This window comes from Mustela putorius, unplaced genomic scaffold (assembly GCF_011764305.1).
Source record: "Mustela putorius furo isolate JIRA1106 unplaced genomic scaffold, ASM1176430v1.1 tig00000813_pilon_pilon_pilon, whole genome shotgun sequence".
NCBI classification, from domain to species: domain Eukaryota; kingdom Metazoa; phylum Chordata; class Mammalia; order Carnivora; family Mustelidae; genus Mustela; species Mustela putorius.
In genome coordinates this window covers 5,787,478-5,803,616 of record NW_025421485.1, presented here as the reverse complement: position 1 = coordinate 5,803,616, position 16,139 = coordinate 5,787,478, and the positions used below count along the sequence as shown (strand labels likewise).

At 44.0% G+C, this 16,139-nt stretch overlaps 1 protein-coding gene and 1 long non-coding RNA gene across 4 annotated transcripts in view; one reads left to right on the top strand and one right to left on the bottom strand.

The window, feature by feature from the left end:
- Window positions 1-6,415, bottom strand: part of ADAM17 (ADAM metallopeptidase domain 17) — a 53,070-nt gene extending 46,655 nt beyond the window's left edge. The window contains exon 1 of the mRNA XM_045084897.1: window positions 6,200-6,415. Within this exon, the coding sequence (XP_044940832.1) occupies window positions 6,200-6,284 (85 nt within the window). The 5' untranslated portion in view covers window positions 6,285-6,415. The remainder of the gene's footprint in view (window positions 1-6,199) is intronic.
- On the top strand, window positions 2,958-9,503 carry LOC106005190. 3 transcript variants are annotated; one of them, XR_001178390.2, is made up of 3 exons: window positions 2,958-3,158; window positions 8,812-8,972; window positions 9,249-9,503. It is a non-coding gene; the product is annotated as an uncharacterized LOC106005190 (long non-coding RNA). The 3 variants fall into 3 exon arrangements; XR_001178392.2 differs by lacking the exon at window positions 2,958-3,158 and adding an exon at window positions 6,581-7,138; XR_001178391.2 differs by lacking the exon at window positions 2,958-3,158 and adding an exon at window positions 6,581-7,384.
- Window positions 9,504-16,139: the final 6,636 nt, after the last annotated feature.

Genomic DNA, 16,139 nt, shown 5'->3' with positions numbered 1-16,139 from the left:
ATATAATGGAAAAGAAAGAGAAATGTATTTCTGATATTATGACACCAGAGGAAAGACCACCACACAAAAAATCGTTAAGTATGTAAAGTACCAAGAGAGAGGAAGCTGCAAGAAGTTATGGAAGGACAGAGCAGGAGGAGGGCCCCACCTGGCAAGCCAAGGACGCTTTCCCAGGGAAGCAGTACTGAAGTTAAGACCAGAAGGATGATAGAGCGCCTGGGTGGCTCAGTGGGTTAAAGCCTCTGCCTTTGGCTCAGGTCATGGTCCCAGGATCCGGGGATTGAGCCCCGCATCGGGCTGACTGCTCAGTAGGGAGCTTGCTTTCCCCCCTCTCTCTCTGCCTGCCTGTCTACTTGTGATCTCTGTCTGGCAAATAAATAAATAAATTTTTTTAAAAAATAAATAAATAAATAAATAAAGTTGAACTAAAAAAAAAAAAAAAAAAACCAGAAGGATGAGGAGACTGCCAAGAAAGAAAGGACAGGGTTCTAAGTAGAGGGCATAACACATTCGCTGAGGTTCCCAAGAAACAGAGCATAATTTTCAAAGAAAAATGCAACTCACTGAAGCTGGAGGCGGCAATGGCACACAGATCGGAAGAGGTGTGAGACTGGAGGCAGGCAGAATTCAGTTGTAACAGGCCAGGGAACTAAGTTAAGGATTTTGGACTGTGGACAGGCAACGGCTGTTAAGAAATTTCACTGGGACTGCAGTGTGGAGCGTGGGTGAGAGGGGAACAAGGCCAGAGTCTGGGAAATCAGCTCGTAAGCACCCAAGCAATGAAGGCAGAGATCACCCAAAGACCCCCAAGGTTTCTGGCATGGGTACGTGGGTAGACAGTGGCACCACGTTCACTGAGATTTAAAAAAAAAAAAAAAAAAAAAAAAAAAAAAAAAGACACATGTGTAGGAACAGTTTGGGGGGAGGAGCTGACAGAAGGGGACAGCTGGATGCTCAAAGATTCTGGAGTTCCCAACTACATCTTGTTCTTTATATAGTGTGCAATTACACTGTTCATTTACAAAGGACTTTTCTGCATTAAGTCATCGTATATTTGCAGTTATGTTACTGATAAGTCGTACAGTGATTTTAAGCAGGAAGAAATCAAATGTGCTTTGTACGATTCTCAACACTGACATGGGCAGTAAAAAGCAGCTCCTACTTCATTCCTTCTATATGTTCTCAAACAGTAAGGAGAAAGCTGGAGCTCCAGGCCTGCAATAAACTGGCTTTCTCCATGGAGGTGTGAAGTGGCCTACAGATTTGATAAACCTGCCACTCCACCCTTCGTTCACACCCAAATTCTTTCATCGCTGGGATATGTTTTTACCGCCACTGACTTCTACAATGACAAACTATATCCATATTTCTTTTGTCAAGCTCAGAGTTAACACTTTTAAGATAAAACCAATATTTTAAAGGGTTTTTTAAAAAAATTTTTTAAGATTTTATTTATTTGTCAGAAAGAGAGTGAGCACACACAAGCAGGGGGAGCAGAATGCAGAGGGATTAGCAGGCTCCCTGCTGAGCAGGGAACCCAATGCCGGACTTGATCCCAGGACCCTGCAATCATGACCTGAGCCAAAGGCCGACACTTAATCCACTGTGTGAGGTGTCCCAGGATAAAAACAATCAACTGTTGTACAAAATAAGTCCAGGAACATTTGTGGACTTTTTACTTAATTTCTCTTTTCTTTTTGCAATAAATTGAATATTCTTGGAATACAACTTACAAGTGTAATGCAGAAACCCAGTAGCCCTCTTCTCATTCTCCACTGTTCTGCTGTGTGACGGTTTCCCAAGATGACACTCTCAGTGCCATGTTCCCACTTCTGGCGTCAGAAACGGGAAGGAAAAAGCCAGGACTGCTGTAAAGTGTTCAGTATGCTTGTGCAGTAGACCCATGGGACCTGAATGTCCTTCAGGACTCCCCAAATTATGCAAGAGAAGACAGTGACCTGGCCAGGGTACCGTGAATTAGGCCCTAGATGTAGGGGAATCCCTCCCTGTGACTAAAGGATGAGAAAAAGGAGAGCAGTGCTCTCTGCTAGGCAGTGGACCCGGAGCTTGGGAATTAAAAACTTAATTTTCTGGGTTTACACCAGTTAGTGGGGGATGGAGGATGAGCTACCTCAGTAATTCCCCACCAAGAACTCTTCAGCAGGGACAAGATTCCCCAGCAAAACCAATCACATGGAAATGCTGAGCCCAAGAAAAATCAGCACAACCCAAAGGACCCTCTAAGGAAACAGACTGGTCCATACACAAATCCCAGTTAGGCACTGAGGCTACTTCCACAATTTCCAGGACCTCTGTCTCTTCCTAGACTAAACATTGTATCCTATACTTCCTTCTCATCAAACAAGTAGACAGGAAGTAATTTTGCACATATTATATCTGAAGTGCCTGTGAATACAGAGAGGGAAATATCAAGTGGACAGTTGGATACATGAGTTTGGCGTTTCAGAGAACAAGTCTAGATCAGAGTATATATTTAGCAGTTATCAAATACAATCAAATGTAAGTGAAACCAGGGCAGCAGATGGGACATGTCAAGGCCTACAACTCAGGTTAAAAGAAAAAGGAGAGAAAGAAGCGGTATGGGCAGGTAGATACCAATGCCCTTGGTTGATTTCAGGGCTAAGTTAAAGGATATATGAAAGAGCACTTGATTTCACTTCCCTACCTCAGTAAAACCCACTTCCCATTCTAGTCCCTCCTTTCCTCTATCAATCTTTTTCAGACTTTCTTTAAATTATACTTTCAACTGAAAACACCATCCCTCACAAATACAAAAATGGTACAAAACCCAAAAATCAATGACACTTGGCCTCAATGACACTTGACACTTAATATTCTCCAAACTCTGTAAAAGTTATAGAATTTCTCCCAATGTCTCCACCATGGCTCTCTGCTTAACTCTTCATTCTATTCTAGAACTAGAGTCTTCTCTTTGACTAGTTCCAAGCAGACTGGCATGAAATCTCCCTTGGAACAGTCAGGGTGGTTAAGTGTTTCAGTTTCAAAAGAATGCAGCCTGTAAGCAAAATTAACATCAAAAGAGGAAGCCAGATGTCAAAATATTGAGCAAAATGGGGCTGTCAATAATGAAAAACAAGCACTGCAATGTGGAGAATCCCCACACCAATAACCTCAAGGTAAGTTTCAAAATGTAAGTTTCAAACCTTCATCCCTCATCTGTGACCTATATTTTTTCCCTCCGCCCACAACATCCTCTTTTATTAAAAGTAACACAAAGGGAAAACACTTTTGAAATCAGAGTGAGACTTATACATCCCAGCTGCAACTTCAAGAAGATATCATCATGACTAAGTTCACATGACTCATAACTTTCCTGAATTATGCAATTCATAACAGTTCAATTGAAATCATCTTGGTGTCCTGAGGAGTACTCCAGAAGCCAGGATTCTAGTATATATTTCTATCCTTCAGAAAAATGTTGTCAAATCCATGGCCGGGGGAGGGCGTGGGTGGCTCAGTCAGTTAAGCATCTGCCTTCAGCTCAGGTCATGATCTCGGGGTCCTGGGATTGAGTCCCCCCCACCACCCACTGCAGGCTCCCTGCTCAGCAGCGAACCTACTTCTCTCTTTCCCTCTGCACCTACACCTGTTCTTGTTCTGTCTCTCAAATAAATAAGTAAAATCTTTTTTAAAAAGTTATCAAATCCCTAATCAATATTTTGTACTGAGGGGCACCTTGCTGGCTCAGCTGGTACAGCATGCATCTCTTGATCTCAAGGTTGTGAGTTTGAGCTCCACATGGTGGGTAATGTTTACTTTTAAAAAATCTAATACTGAAATTATAATAACATTTTAAGACCAGTAGGCTATAATAAACTATGCTCTTTAACTATAAAACTCTTTTTTGATCTTGACCATCTAAATAATGGTAAGGTTAAGTTAAGCAACTATTCACATCTGGAGCCATTAAACACACACACAGTCGGGGCGCCTGGGTGGCTCAGAGGGTTAAGCCTCTGCCTTCGGCTCGGGTCATGAGGTCTCGGGGTCCTGGAATCGAGCCCCACGTCGGGCTCTCTGCTCAGCAGGGAGCCTGCCTGCTTCCTCCTCTCTCTGCCTGCCTCTCTGCCTACTGTGATGTCTGTCTGTCAAATAAATAAATAAAAATCTTAAAAAAAAAAAATTTAAAAAACACACACACAGTCACTCTTCAAAAGAAAAAATTACTCATAAGGCATATATTTATCACTGTGAGAATATGACAACTCAGTACACCTTTCTGAGACTCTTTTCCTATTGTTTTATTTTAAAAACTAAAACACGATCTACAAGGTTTATTTCAACACTACAATATCTAAGTGCCCCCACCGGGAGTGCACTTATTTTCCCTCTTCACCTACCTAAGCTTAAAGTCTGGCCTTGAGTTCCGCCTCCTTCAGGGAGCCTTTGATAACCTTCCCAGGCTAGGTTCAGGTTAGAAGAGCTAGTCTCTTCTAACATTACGTGAACACATGGTAAGTCTATGCTTTCTTCTGGCACTTGTGGTCAGCACTTTGCAAATTAAAAACACAGCCAAAAAAACAAAACAAAACAAAAAAAAAAACCTCTATGTTGTGGAGGATTCATCTAGAAAGTAAGGTTTTCCTCTATACTATGTGCTTCCTTAGGATTCCTGCTACCTATTTTTCCACCTGTGAACAAGAGCATGATGATAAAAATGATACAGCTGTGCTACAGTAAAAATATAATTTTAGTATCTCAAAGTACGTTTGTTTGTATTAACATATATTCTTATGAAGTAGATCCTTACTCGATCCCCACCCTGACCATCACTACCTCAAAATTTCCCTTCAGTATGTACTGACTTCTCACATCTCAGCCCTTCCTAACAAGCTCCCTCGCCTTTCGTTACACTCGTCACCTGTAATCCATTTCAGTTTGAGAGAACCACAAAGCAGTTGTTCAGGTGAGAACACTCAACAGCTTTAATACCCTCAGTCACTTACCATTTCTGTCCATTAAATTAAAAAGCTGCCAGGTAAACTAATGTGACAGTTTTAATTAGCTACAAAGAAAACCCACATGGTGTCTCAACCAACACACCACGACGCACAGAATCATGGTGGGATCTGGAGACCAATACAACCGTAAAAAATCAACTCTGAACACTGGGAAAATATACTGTGATTCGTTCTTAATTACTAAACTGTCTTATATGTCAACTTCCGTAAGGCAAAGAATCTTAAGACTTCGTAAGCTTACACAAATTGCACATCTTCTAATGTATGTCCATCCTAAAATCCAATCTCTTCGGAAAATCTAAGTAAGGGGGGGCATAATTGGGTGATGGGCATTAAGGAGGGCACTTGACATAACCAGCACTGGGTGTTATGCGCAACGGATGAATCACTAAATTCTACCCCTGAAACTAGCAATAACGTATATGTTCACTAAAGTGAATTTAAATTTTTTTTAAAAGTGTCAGTTGAAAAAAAAATTAAAAAGAAAGAAAATCTAAGAACCCTCTACTTCCTGGGCTCAAAACTGTTCAAACTGGTCATCCCGGTAATTTTTTTGTTTAAAATGGCAAGGAAGCCATTCAAGCAGTATCAAAAGAGTTGGCCTGGTAGGTTCAAGCGCCCCCTCCCAGCACCCCCATAAATTGCAATTTAAGTTAACACGCTTACAAAGGTCGCAAAACCCAAGTCCAAGATGAGTTCTCCAGTCACCGCCTTCCAACCAGATTACTACATAAAGAACCTCCTACAGCAGAAATTCTAGTTCGCTCCTTGCAGAGCCAGAAGGAGCTGTGAGCTTTGGGCCCTTCCTATCCGCAGCCCCCCACCCCCACACACACCAAGTCCCGGCTTTGGCAGAACACCTTGGTAGGGCAGGGACCTGGACCACACACCCCCCCTTACCGCTTTCCAAAACACACTCCCCGAACACCAACTCTGGAGGCGGACCCGTCCCAGGCCCTCAGTCGCCACCGGGGGGCCCTGCCCGTATCCCTCTCCCATTCAGAAGGACAAGCCCTTCTCCCGGCCTTCCCTAACTCCGACAGCCACACCCCCTTTCTGCACCGAAAACTTTGGGACGCGCCACCGTCCAATACCCCGCCCCTAAACACCTGAAAGTTCTGCTCCCCCGCTCTTCCCCGAAAGCAGCGCGCTCCAGGCGCCCGGCCGGCCCTAAGCCAACTCTCCCGGGTCTTTACCGAGTCGCTCCGGGGAATCGCCCGGAGGTCGTGGCGCCAGCACGAAAGGAACCACGCTGGTCAAGAAGAGGAGACACTGCCTCATGTTCCCGGCCCGGCTACCGGCTCCACCTCTCTAGGCAGCCTTTCGCCTGACGGGGGCTCGGGACACTGCTCACATTGGGAGAGAAGGGGAACCGCCCGGCCCTGCCCCTCAAGCCTTTCTCCTCCCGCGCCGCCTACCGGAAGACTCTAGAGCCCGACTCTAGGCCCCCGGAAGTGCAGGGGGCGCTCCGAGAAGGCGGCTCAGCCAGCTTCCGGCCGCCGCCGACCCCCACACCGCCCACAGCCGGAAGCCGGGCGCCGCGCGGCATGCCGGGAGCCCCTCGCTCGCCCCGCCCCGTGCCGGCGCCCCGCCCCCTCACCGCCCGTCTGGGTGCGGCCGGCGTCTGCTCGGACGCGGCCCGGAACGTCCTGACTCGACCCATCGTGGCCTCGCGTGTGTCCCCGGGTGACCGCCACGAAGGAGGCGGGAGCTCGGGAGTAGGCCCTCACAGGCGCGTCCTCCCGCCTCCGTGGTCTGGGTCCTCCTTCTGGTTAGGATCCCCGTTATCCTACCACCTTGCGCCCGAGGGCGGACGGGGAGGGGCGCCTGGCCCGTTGTGCTCCGGGGAACGACCCAGCCTCGAAGCTCTTGGGACGCAGGACAGCCGAGGCCCTGCGCCTGACCCCGGAGAAGCCCGTGCACGCGCCAGCCTCCCGGACCCAAGTGGAGAGTCCCGCCCGGCTGTCCGCGCCCAGCGTGCGGCCACCGGCGGCGTCCGTCGTAGCGAGCCGGGCTCGGCGGAGGGAAATGCTCGCGAACTGTCTGCACGCGCGTTTTCTTGTCGGCCCCGCTGTAGGCAGGGGGTCTGCAAACGCAACGAAGATTCCAGAACCCCAGCCCTAACTGCTCATCCGGTGAGCGCGGGAGCCAGACTCTTCGGCCGGCTTTTTACAAAGTTCTGCTTGCTTCGTGTAGCTTCGACTGGAGATTTCCCAAAGCAGTTTGTGTTTTGTTTTGCAGTCCTTTCCATAATTTTAGCTCGTGTAGTTGAGAGTGTTTATAGTACTGAAGAAAACATTCTAACAGCGTTGGATGCTTATTGCTCTTTTGGTTCAACTAAGATTTATACAAGTAGGACATAGCAGATTTTCCACTTAAAAGTGAGTGCAACAGCTTTGTCTCCACTATGAAGTGGTAAATTGTTAGGAATAGGATGTAGCCTTGCTCGGTGAACTTTCGAGGCTAGTTCCTGATAAAATACACAAACTAGTTTAAACAGGTTTATTGTGGTTTGCCTCAGTAAAATCTCAGCATCTTTCCAACAGTTGTTACCCATAGTTACTGGCTTTGCGTTTTTGGCTTAAGTGAACCTGGTACGTTCATCTGAGCTATGCCTTCATTAAATATAAACACGTGGCTTACCTAATGGAAACGTAAGCAGATTTCATCTCTGTAAATTGCACACAGCTTTAAAAAAAATTGTATTCCTTAGGGTGACTGGCTCTTGATCTCAGCCCAGTTTTGTTGTTGTTGTTTTGGGGGGTTTTTTGTAGAAACTTTTTTTTATAATTTCAACTAACTAACATACAGTGTATTAGTTTCAGAGGTAGAATTCAGTTATTCGGCAGTTGCATGTAACACCCAGTGCGCATTATACCATGGGCATTAAGGAGGGCGTATCACCCAGTTACCCCATCCCTCCACCCACATACTCTCCAGCAACCCTCAATTTGAGGTATGATTAAGAGTCTCATGAGGGGTGCCTGAGTGGCTGTGTGGGTTAAGTGTCTGCCTTCAGCTTGGATCATGATCTCGGGGTCCTGAGATAGAGCCCCACATTGAACTCCCTGCTCAGGACGAAGTTCGCTTCTCCCTCTCCCTCTGCCCCTCCCCCGCCATGCTCTCTCACCCTCTTCCCTCTCTCTGATAAATAAAATCTTTAAAAAAAAAAAAAAGGTATCTTATGGTCTGTCTCCCTCTCTGATTTCATCTTTTTTTTTTTTTTTAATCCCTTCCCCTCAGCTCAGATCTTCATCTCAGGGTTGTGAGTTCAAGCTCTGCTTTGGGCTCCAAGCTTGGGTGTGGAGCCTACCTAAAAAAAGTAAGAAGATTTTAAAACTGTATCAATTGTATCCCATAAAAATGTGACCATTGTATACAATTTTAAAACACAATTAGAATATCATCTCCCGAACATCCAGGCACCATACTCTGTAGCTTGTAACTTTAGTAGATCCTAGATTATATTCATTTGGTGTCTTTCACAGCCCTAAGGTGTCTTGCTCATAGGAGGCACTTAGCTGTTTAATAAATGCCATTTTTAATTTTTTTAAAGAAGGCTCCATGCTCAACGTGGGGCTTGAACTCATGGCCCTGAGACCTAGAGTCACATACTCCACCCAGTGAGCCAGCCAGAAGACCCAATAAATGCTGTTTATTTAAAAGTAATGTTCTTGATCCATTTTCTTATTTATATCCAGAAGTCCTAGATTTTCAAGGATAGTCCAATATGAAGCAGTCTCTCCCATTTACAAATACATACTCAGATTAGGATTTCCAATTTGAGATTTGTCTTTTCATTTATCAGCAGTCCCTATCTTTAAGATAAATTAACACCACGTGGGAGAGAGAAAGGACAAGAGGAACAGAAGAGGGACACACTGGATAGAAGAACTACTAGTCCAGTGATCTTCAAACATTATCGCCAAAAGAACTGATCAGAATGAAATTTGCAGCATAATGTATAATGTAAGTACATTTAAAATTGAAATTATTAGAGGTTGTTCTTTTAAGTTTACCAAATAGGATATAAATATCTGAGAGATTTGGTAACCACGGTGGTCACCAGCTCCCACACAACCCCCCTCAATGATCCCTGCTTCTTGATATTTGCACTCTCGTATAGTCAGTCTCCTAACACATTGGACCAATAGCATAGAGCAGAGGTGATCATATTTCACTTCCAAGACTTTAAGAGACTACTTTTTCCATCTGTGGCGCTCTCTTGCTTGCTTGCTTTCACAGGTCACTCAGTGGAACATTCAGGAAGCCTCCAGAGAGGCCCACAGGAATGGAGATCACCATCCCACAGCCAGCAAATACTGAGACTTACAGAAGACTACATGAGTGAGCTTGGAAGTGAATTCTCTAGCCCTAGGCAAGCTTCTAGGTGACATTAGTTCCCCAACGGAACAACTTGGCAGCAACCTCTGGGGACCCAAAACCATTCCCTGATTCCTCTCAAAAACTGTAGGAGAGAATAAATGCTGTCTTAAACTACTATGTTAGAAGTAATCTGTTACACAGCCACTATCATCTGCTTAAACAAACAAACAAACAAACAAACAAACAAAAACCAGCCAGGGACACCTGCTTGGCTCAGTCCGTAGGGCGTGCAACTCTTGATCTCAGGGTCAGGAGTTCAAGTCCCATGTTGGGCATACCACCTCCTTAAAAAAAATAATAATAATACATGAGCGGGTTGGCTAGATCCTAGGTTCCTCTTTTTTTTTTTTCTTTTGAAGATTTTATTTATTTGACAGACAGAGATCACAAGGAGGCAGAGAGAGAGAGGGGGAGAAGCAGGCTCCCCACTGAGCAGAGAGCTTGATGTGAGGCTAGATCCCAGGACCCTGAGATCATGACCTGAGCTCAAGACAGAGGCTCAACCCATTGAGCCACCCAGGCGCCCCCTAGGATCCTCTTCTTAACACCAGAAGTGGTTCTTTTAATTTAGGATTCAATAAAGGTAATTAAAAGATTCTTGGGATTCACCAATCTCATGCTAAAAAATGAATTTTTTATCATTTATATACTTATTATAAGTGAACTAAAGAGTAAATTACAAAGAGTAAAATATTTACAATGATTAAACACCTATCACCACATATGGTTGCAGAGTTAACTACCAGATCTGTACAAGTATTGATAAGATGGTATAACTGATCAGAGAAATAGCTCTTTGGTTCTGGCTGAGTTTGGGCTTTTTTCCTGTCATCCTAGCTCTCTTTCTCTTCGTAGCCGCTCTCTGTCCTATTCTAGTCCTGCCACGACTTCTAGATGAATAGTGCCTTTCTCCCTCCATTTCTAAAGTGCAGATTATTGCTGCATCTGTATGTTGTTGTTTTTTGGTTTTGTTTTTTGTTTTTGTTTTGCCAGTGAACAAGTCTGTGTGAAGTTAGCACTTCAAGAAACATGAGCCTATGGGCGCCTGGGTGGCTCAGTGGGTTAAGCCGCTGCCTTCGGCTCAGGTCATGATCTCAGGGTCCTGGGATCAAGTCCCCCATCGGGCTCTCTGCTCAGCAGGGACCCTGCTTCCTCCTTTCTCTCTCTGCCTGCCTCTCTGCCTACTTGTGATCTCTGTCAAATAAATAAATAAAATATTAAAAAAAAAAAAGAAACATGAGCCCATTCATAAATCTCCATCCAATAACAAACTCCACTGCTGAAATACAACTATCTACAAAATCATTGACCAAGAACTCTAGTTTCTGAGATCTTAGGTCAGAAATGGTAACCTATTTCAGATTCTTTCAGAAAGAAAAGTGAAAAATAAATCATGCGTGGGGCAAAGCATAATATGTGAGGGTCCTCGCCAATCAACAGATGACTCTTTTGCAAATTTTTTAACTGGGAAAGGAAATAACCAGGCCTAGTTGAAAATTGAATAATACCCCCCCCCAAGTTCAAAGAGAAAAGGAACCCAGCCATTTCATTGAAAATATTATTTCAAGGAGATTCACTTATAAAATTTTAGTAACTGTTTCTCTCTCTCTCTCTCTCACACACACACACACACACACACACACTTTTTTAATGTCTTTTCTTTCATTTTTTTAAAAGATTTTATTTATTTATTTGACAGACAGAGATCACAAGTAGGCAGAGAGGCAGGCAGAGAGAGAGGAAGGGAAGCAGGCTCCCCACTGAGCAGAGTCCAATGTGGGACTTGATTCCAGGACCCTGGGATCATGACCTGAGCCAAAGGCAGAGGCTTAACCCACTGAGCCACCCAGGTGCCCCTTAATGACTTTTTCTTATCAGGCATCTTTATCACAGGATTCTTTGCAGCCACTCTCTGGACATGGTGAGCAGAGAAATCACACCTCCTGTATATTGTATGCCGTAGAAAATAGGAAGCTGGGTTGGTTCTTTTTGTTCTTCAATCCTTTCTTTCACCCTTGAGATCTCAGCGTAATTAAGCTATATGAATAACTAAACACAGACAGTAGACTGGATAAAGAGAAAAAAAAAAAAAAAAAAAACTTGTGCTGGTTTGAAATGACCTCAGGTCTAAAGTGGCCACAAGTCATTAGTTTGACAGGCCCCAGAGAGGAGGCCATTGATTTTCCTCAGATTCTACAGTGGCTAGTGACCCTCACTGAAAGCCCGTTCTATTTAGCACTTTTTAGCAGAACTCCATTTGTTGAATGTTTAAACTCTGGCAATTCTACTAGTATTTTAAGAATAAAATAGTTCTGGGGATCTAATGTACTGTATGGTGACTATAGTTAATGATACTGTATTCTATACTTGAAATTTGCTGAGAGTAAGTGTTCTTACTATACACATACAAATGGTAACTGTGCGAGGTAGCAGACGTGTTAAATAGCTTGATGGTGTAAATTATTTCACAATGTATGTATAGGTATATCAAATTATCACATTGTACATCTTAAATATACACAATTTTTATTTGTCAATTATACCTCAGTAAAACTGGGGGAAAAATTATACCAAAAAGACCCACATTGTACATTTGCCCTCAAAAGGACTTCTATTTCAGAAGATGAAAGGTGCATAGAAACAGAAACACACACAATGTGATACCTTAAAAAAAAAAAAAAACCTGGACACATGCATTTTTTTCATATTTTTTTAAAATAGAATTTTCATTTTGGAATAATTTTAGATTTACAGAAAAGTAGCAAAGTTCATACACAGTTCCCACACACTTATCACCCAGCCTCCCCTAATGTTCACATCTAACATAATCATAGTATTTGTCAAAACTAAAAAGTTAATGACAGATTTCATAACTTTTAAGATATTGTGTCTTTTTGTGGCCTTTCAAAACAGTGATAAAACACATAACAAAATTTACCATTAGTGACAGTACATTCATAGTGTTTGTCCCACCTTCACCACTATCTGGTTCCAGAATATTTTAATCACCCCAAAAGAAAATTCCATACCCAAATCACTCTCCATTACCCCCTTCAAGGACCTAGCAAGCCTAATTGGATCACACAGTTTGGCTACTCATAATCTTTCTGTGTTTCCCAGTCCAACTCAGGATACCATGCTGCGTCTAGTTACATTGACCTTTTTTTTTTTTTTTTGCAGTAATCTCGAACTCATGACCCTGAGATCAAGAGTCCCATGTTCTTCTAACTGAGCCAGCCAGGTACCCCCAGTGTCCCAGTAACACTGTTTTACTCTTTAGGTTTCATAAACTCTTTCTAAATAGTTCATTCTGTAGAGAAGCATGAGTTAATTTGCTTAATTGGTTTTCAAGGAAATTGTCCAGTGTGATGCCTCACCACCTCCCCTCTGCACTGCTCTCATAGCTTCTGATGGGACTTTCTTGCCTCCGCTTGCTCCCTACCGACACCCCAACTTAACTAGGTTGGGCTGGCTAAATGTCTTCTCCTCGTGGCCTGTTTCTTGCTGCTTTCATCATCCATTTGTTTTTTTCTTTTTTTTAAGTAGGCTCCAGGTCCAGCAATGGCCCAACATGAGACTTGAACTCATGACCTTGAGATCAAAACCTGAGCTGAACTGTTGGGGACTTAATCGACTGAGCCACCCAGGTGCCCTTATTGTCCATTTGTTTTTAACTGCCTTGTTGTCTACTGACAGTATCTCACTTTTCTCCATCAGAGCAAAAGCTCCAAAGGGAGGGACCCTGCTGCCTTCCATAGCAAGTAACACTGCTATGCATAAGGAAGTCAATGGTGTTTATTAAATAATGAATAAGTTATCTGACATATAGCCAGATGTCTCAATTTCCCCATTTTAATCAAACAAATTAAGTAATTTAATGCTTGTAGTGGGTAGTACTGTGTCCTCCCAAAAAGATATGTTCAAGTCCTAACCCCCAGAATTTACAAATGTGACCTTATTTGAAAAGAACATCTTTGCAGATGTAATCAAGCTGAGATGAGGTCATGCTGGATTAGGTGGGCCCCAAGTCCCATGACTAGAGCTCATGTGAAAGAGAAGCCACACACACACACAGACACACACACCATATGATGATGGAGAGGCAGAGTTGGGAGTAGGGGGACCTGGCTGGCTCAGAGCGGAACATGCGGTTCTTGAGTCATGAGTTTGAGCCCCATATTGAGCAGAGCTTACTTTAAAAAAAAAAAAAAAAAAAAGAGTTGGAGTGATGCAGCCCCACACCAAGAATGTCAAGTGTTGCCCATAACTACCAGAGGCCAGGAAGGGGCAGGGAAGGATTCTCTTCTAGAGCCTTCAGAGGGGAAAATGGCTCTGCCAACACCTTGATTTTGGACTCTGGCCAACTGGACTGTGAGAGAATAAATTTCTGTTGTTTTGAGCCACCCAGTTTGTGATTATTTGTTACACAGACCTCCATGGAACACCGGGGTGGGGGTTGGGACGTCTCCTCCCCTTTGCCTTTTCTTCTGGAATTCCTCTTGCCTAGAACGTATTTCTGGCCATCAAAAACTTAACGACCCTTGGGGCGCCTGGGTGGCTCAGTGGGTTAAGCCTCTGCCTTCACCCTGGGTCATGGTCTCAGGGTCCTGGGATCGAGCCCCCGCCTCAGGATCTCAGGATCTCTACTCAGCAGGGAGCCTCCTTCCCCCCTCTCTCTCTGCCTGCCTCTCTGCCTAGTTGTGATTTCTCTTTGTGCCAAATAAATAAATAAATAAAATCTTAAAAAAAAAAACCTTAACTACACTTCAGTGGCCAACTTAAGATACTGATGTAGATTCCAGGTCTCCTGGACCATTTTTCAGTACTTTTCCCCTTTGGAAGATTCCATGGTAACTGAAAAAGAGTAGGCAGAGAACAGTTAACCAGGGGAGTTTAGGAGACATTTTTCTGCTGGACACAAAGTGTCCATGAGAATTAGCCAGTCCCCTAATCCAAACCAAAGTGAAGCTTTCATGGAGATTTAATTAATTTCAACATTATTCAGTATTTCCCCCCAGGGTTTTTCTAAATACTGTGTCATTTTCAACCATGGCAGCCCTCCTATCAAAAGGTGCAGAAGGACAAATGCTGTCTGGTCCAGGAGCTACGTCTCATCCTTTGTTTACACTTTACCTCTAGTTTCTGCTCTGTTCTTTGACGATTTCATTATGGCTAAGAAAGGAGGGTATGGACTTTGCAGCCACACAGTCTGGGCTTGAACACTTGGCAACTGGACGAGTCACCTCATGTTTAAAACAGGGAGTTAAGGGTCGCCTGGGTGGCTCAGTGGGTTAAGCGTCTGCCTTTGGCTCAGGTCATGATCCAGGGCTCCTAGGATCCAGCCCATGTGGGGCTCCCTGCTCAGCGGGGAGCCTGCTTCTCTCTTTCTCTCTCTCGTGTACACATGTACTCTCTCTCTCTCAAATAAAAATAAAAAAAAATATAAAACAGGGAGTTAAGAGAACCAGCCTCATTGGGTTTAAATGAGAGGCCGGTGTTGTCTGGGAGGGATACAGGAAAATAACTGTAGCATTCGGAAGCAATCTGTTGGGGTGGTAGCATGATCAAAGCAGAAACAAAAAAGCCGTACATTATGCAAATATTTGGTCTTTCGAAGCCATTTGGACAGAAGGATGATGACAATGACAGGTAGCCGCAATGAAGAGAATAAATTTACATTTTCTTCCACTCCTCCCTGTCTTCTTCTAAATTTTAATAGTAAAGCTCTTGTGACTTAATCATCATTGTTCAACTGATTCCATGCTCTCTAAGAATCCCTGAGGCTAGGTCACCTGGGCCGTATGGACCCAAGCTCTTTGCTTCTGTTCCCGGTTGGGGGAAAGCAGTCCCTGTCCTTGTCTATACGCCATTCAGAGCAAACGTGTTTAGTGGGCATGGGGACTGACTCCATTTAAGGAACCTTGGTTCATGAATCTGTTCCCAGAAACTAAAATAACTGGTTAACAGTCTTGAATGATTTGTTCTTTGCTTTTGGGAAAATTCCAGTTGATTCTTGCTTGAGGGTAAACAATACAATTCACAGCACACTCCCACATTTTTTGACCTAGCCTAGCAATTTAATCTCCTCACCCACTTGCCAAAAGTCCTAAGAAGTAGCTGTGTGCCTGGCCTCCTGCCCCTCCCCTCCCCCTGGCTGGCCTGCTGGTAGAGAGTGACTAAGATAACCCAGACATCAGGCAGCAAGAGAGGAAAGCAGCAAAGCTGGAGGTAAGTAGGTCCTGAAGGAGAAGTGTCAGGATCTTAGGAGAGGGCTTTTTACACCTTTAAAATAACTCAATAATTTTCCATAAACCAGGTCAGCTGAGGGGCAGAGGAGAGGAGCCCCATGCACAGTTGGTGCTCAATTAAAGTTTATTAAAGAGAGAAACAAATTTAGGCTTGGCGAGTTCTGATTAGGAATGATTCTGATTAGGAATGAGTCTGTCCTTTTTATACAAAAGCAGATTTTTTTACCCAACATGTGGTTTAGGAGAAAGAGGTCACAGGGCTGAGGGTCTGTGCTGCTGACTCCTTGCTCTAAGGTGGTAACACTCCATGTGAATGGCGTCCTGAGTTGGGCAGTGCACAGTGCACACATCTGACCATGGCATCACTGCAGGGAGCCAAGAGGTCAGGGTCTGGGATCTTGATCAGCGAGCTACGCTTATAGAACCATTGTAGCATCTAGATAACAGAAAGGAACACTCTTGTTTTCATGCCATTCAGATTGTCCATGAAAACCAGCAAGAA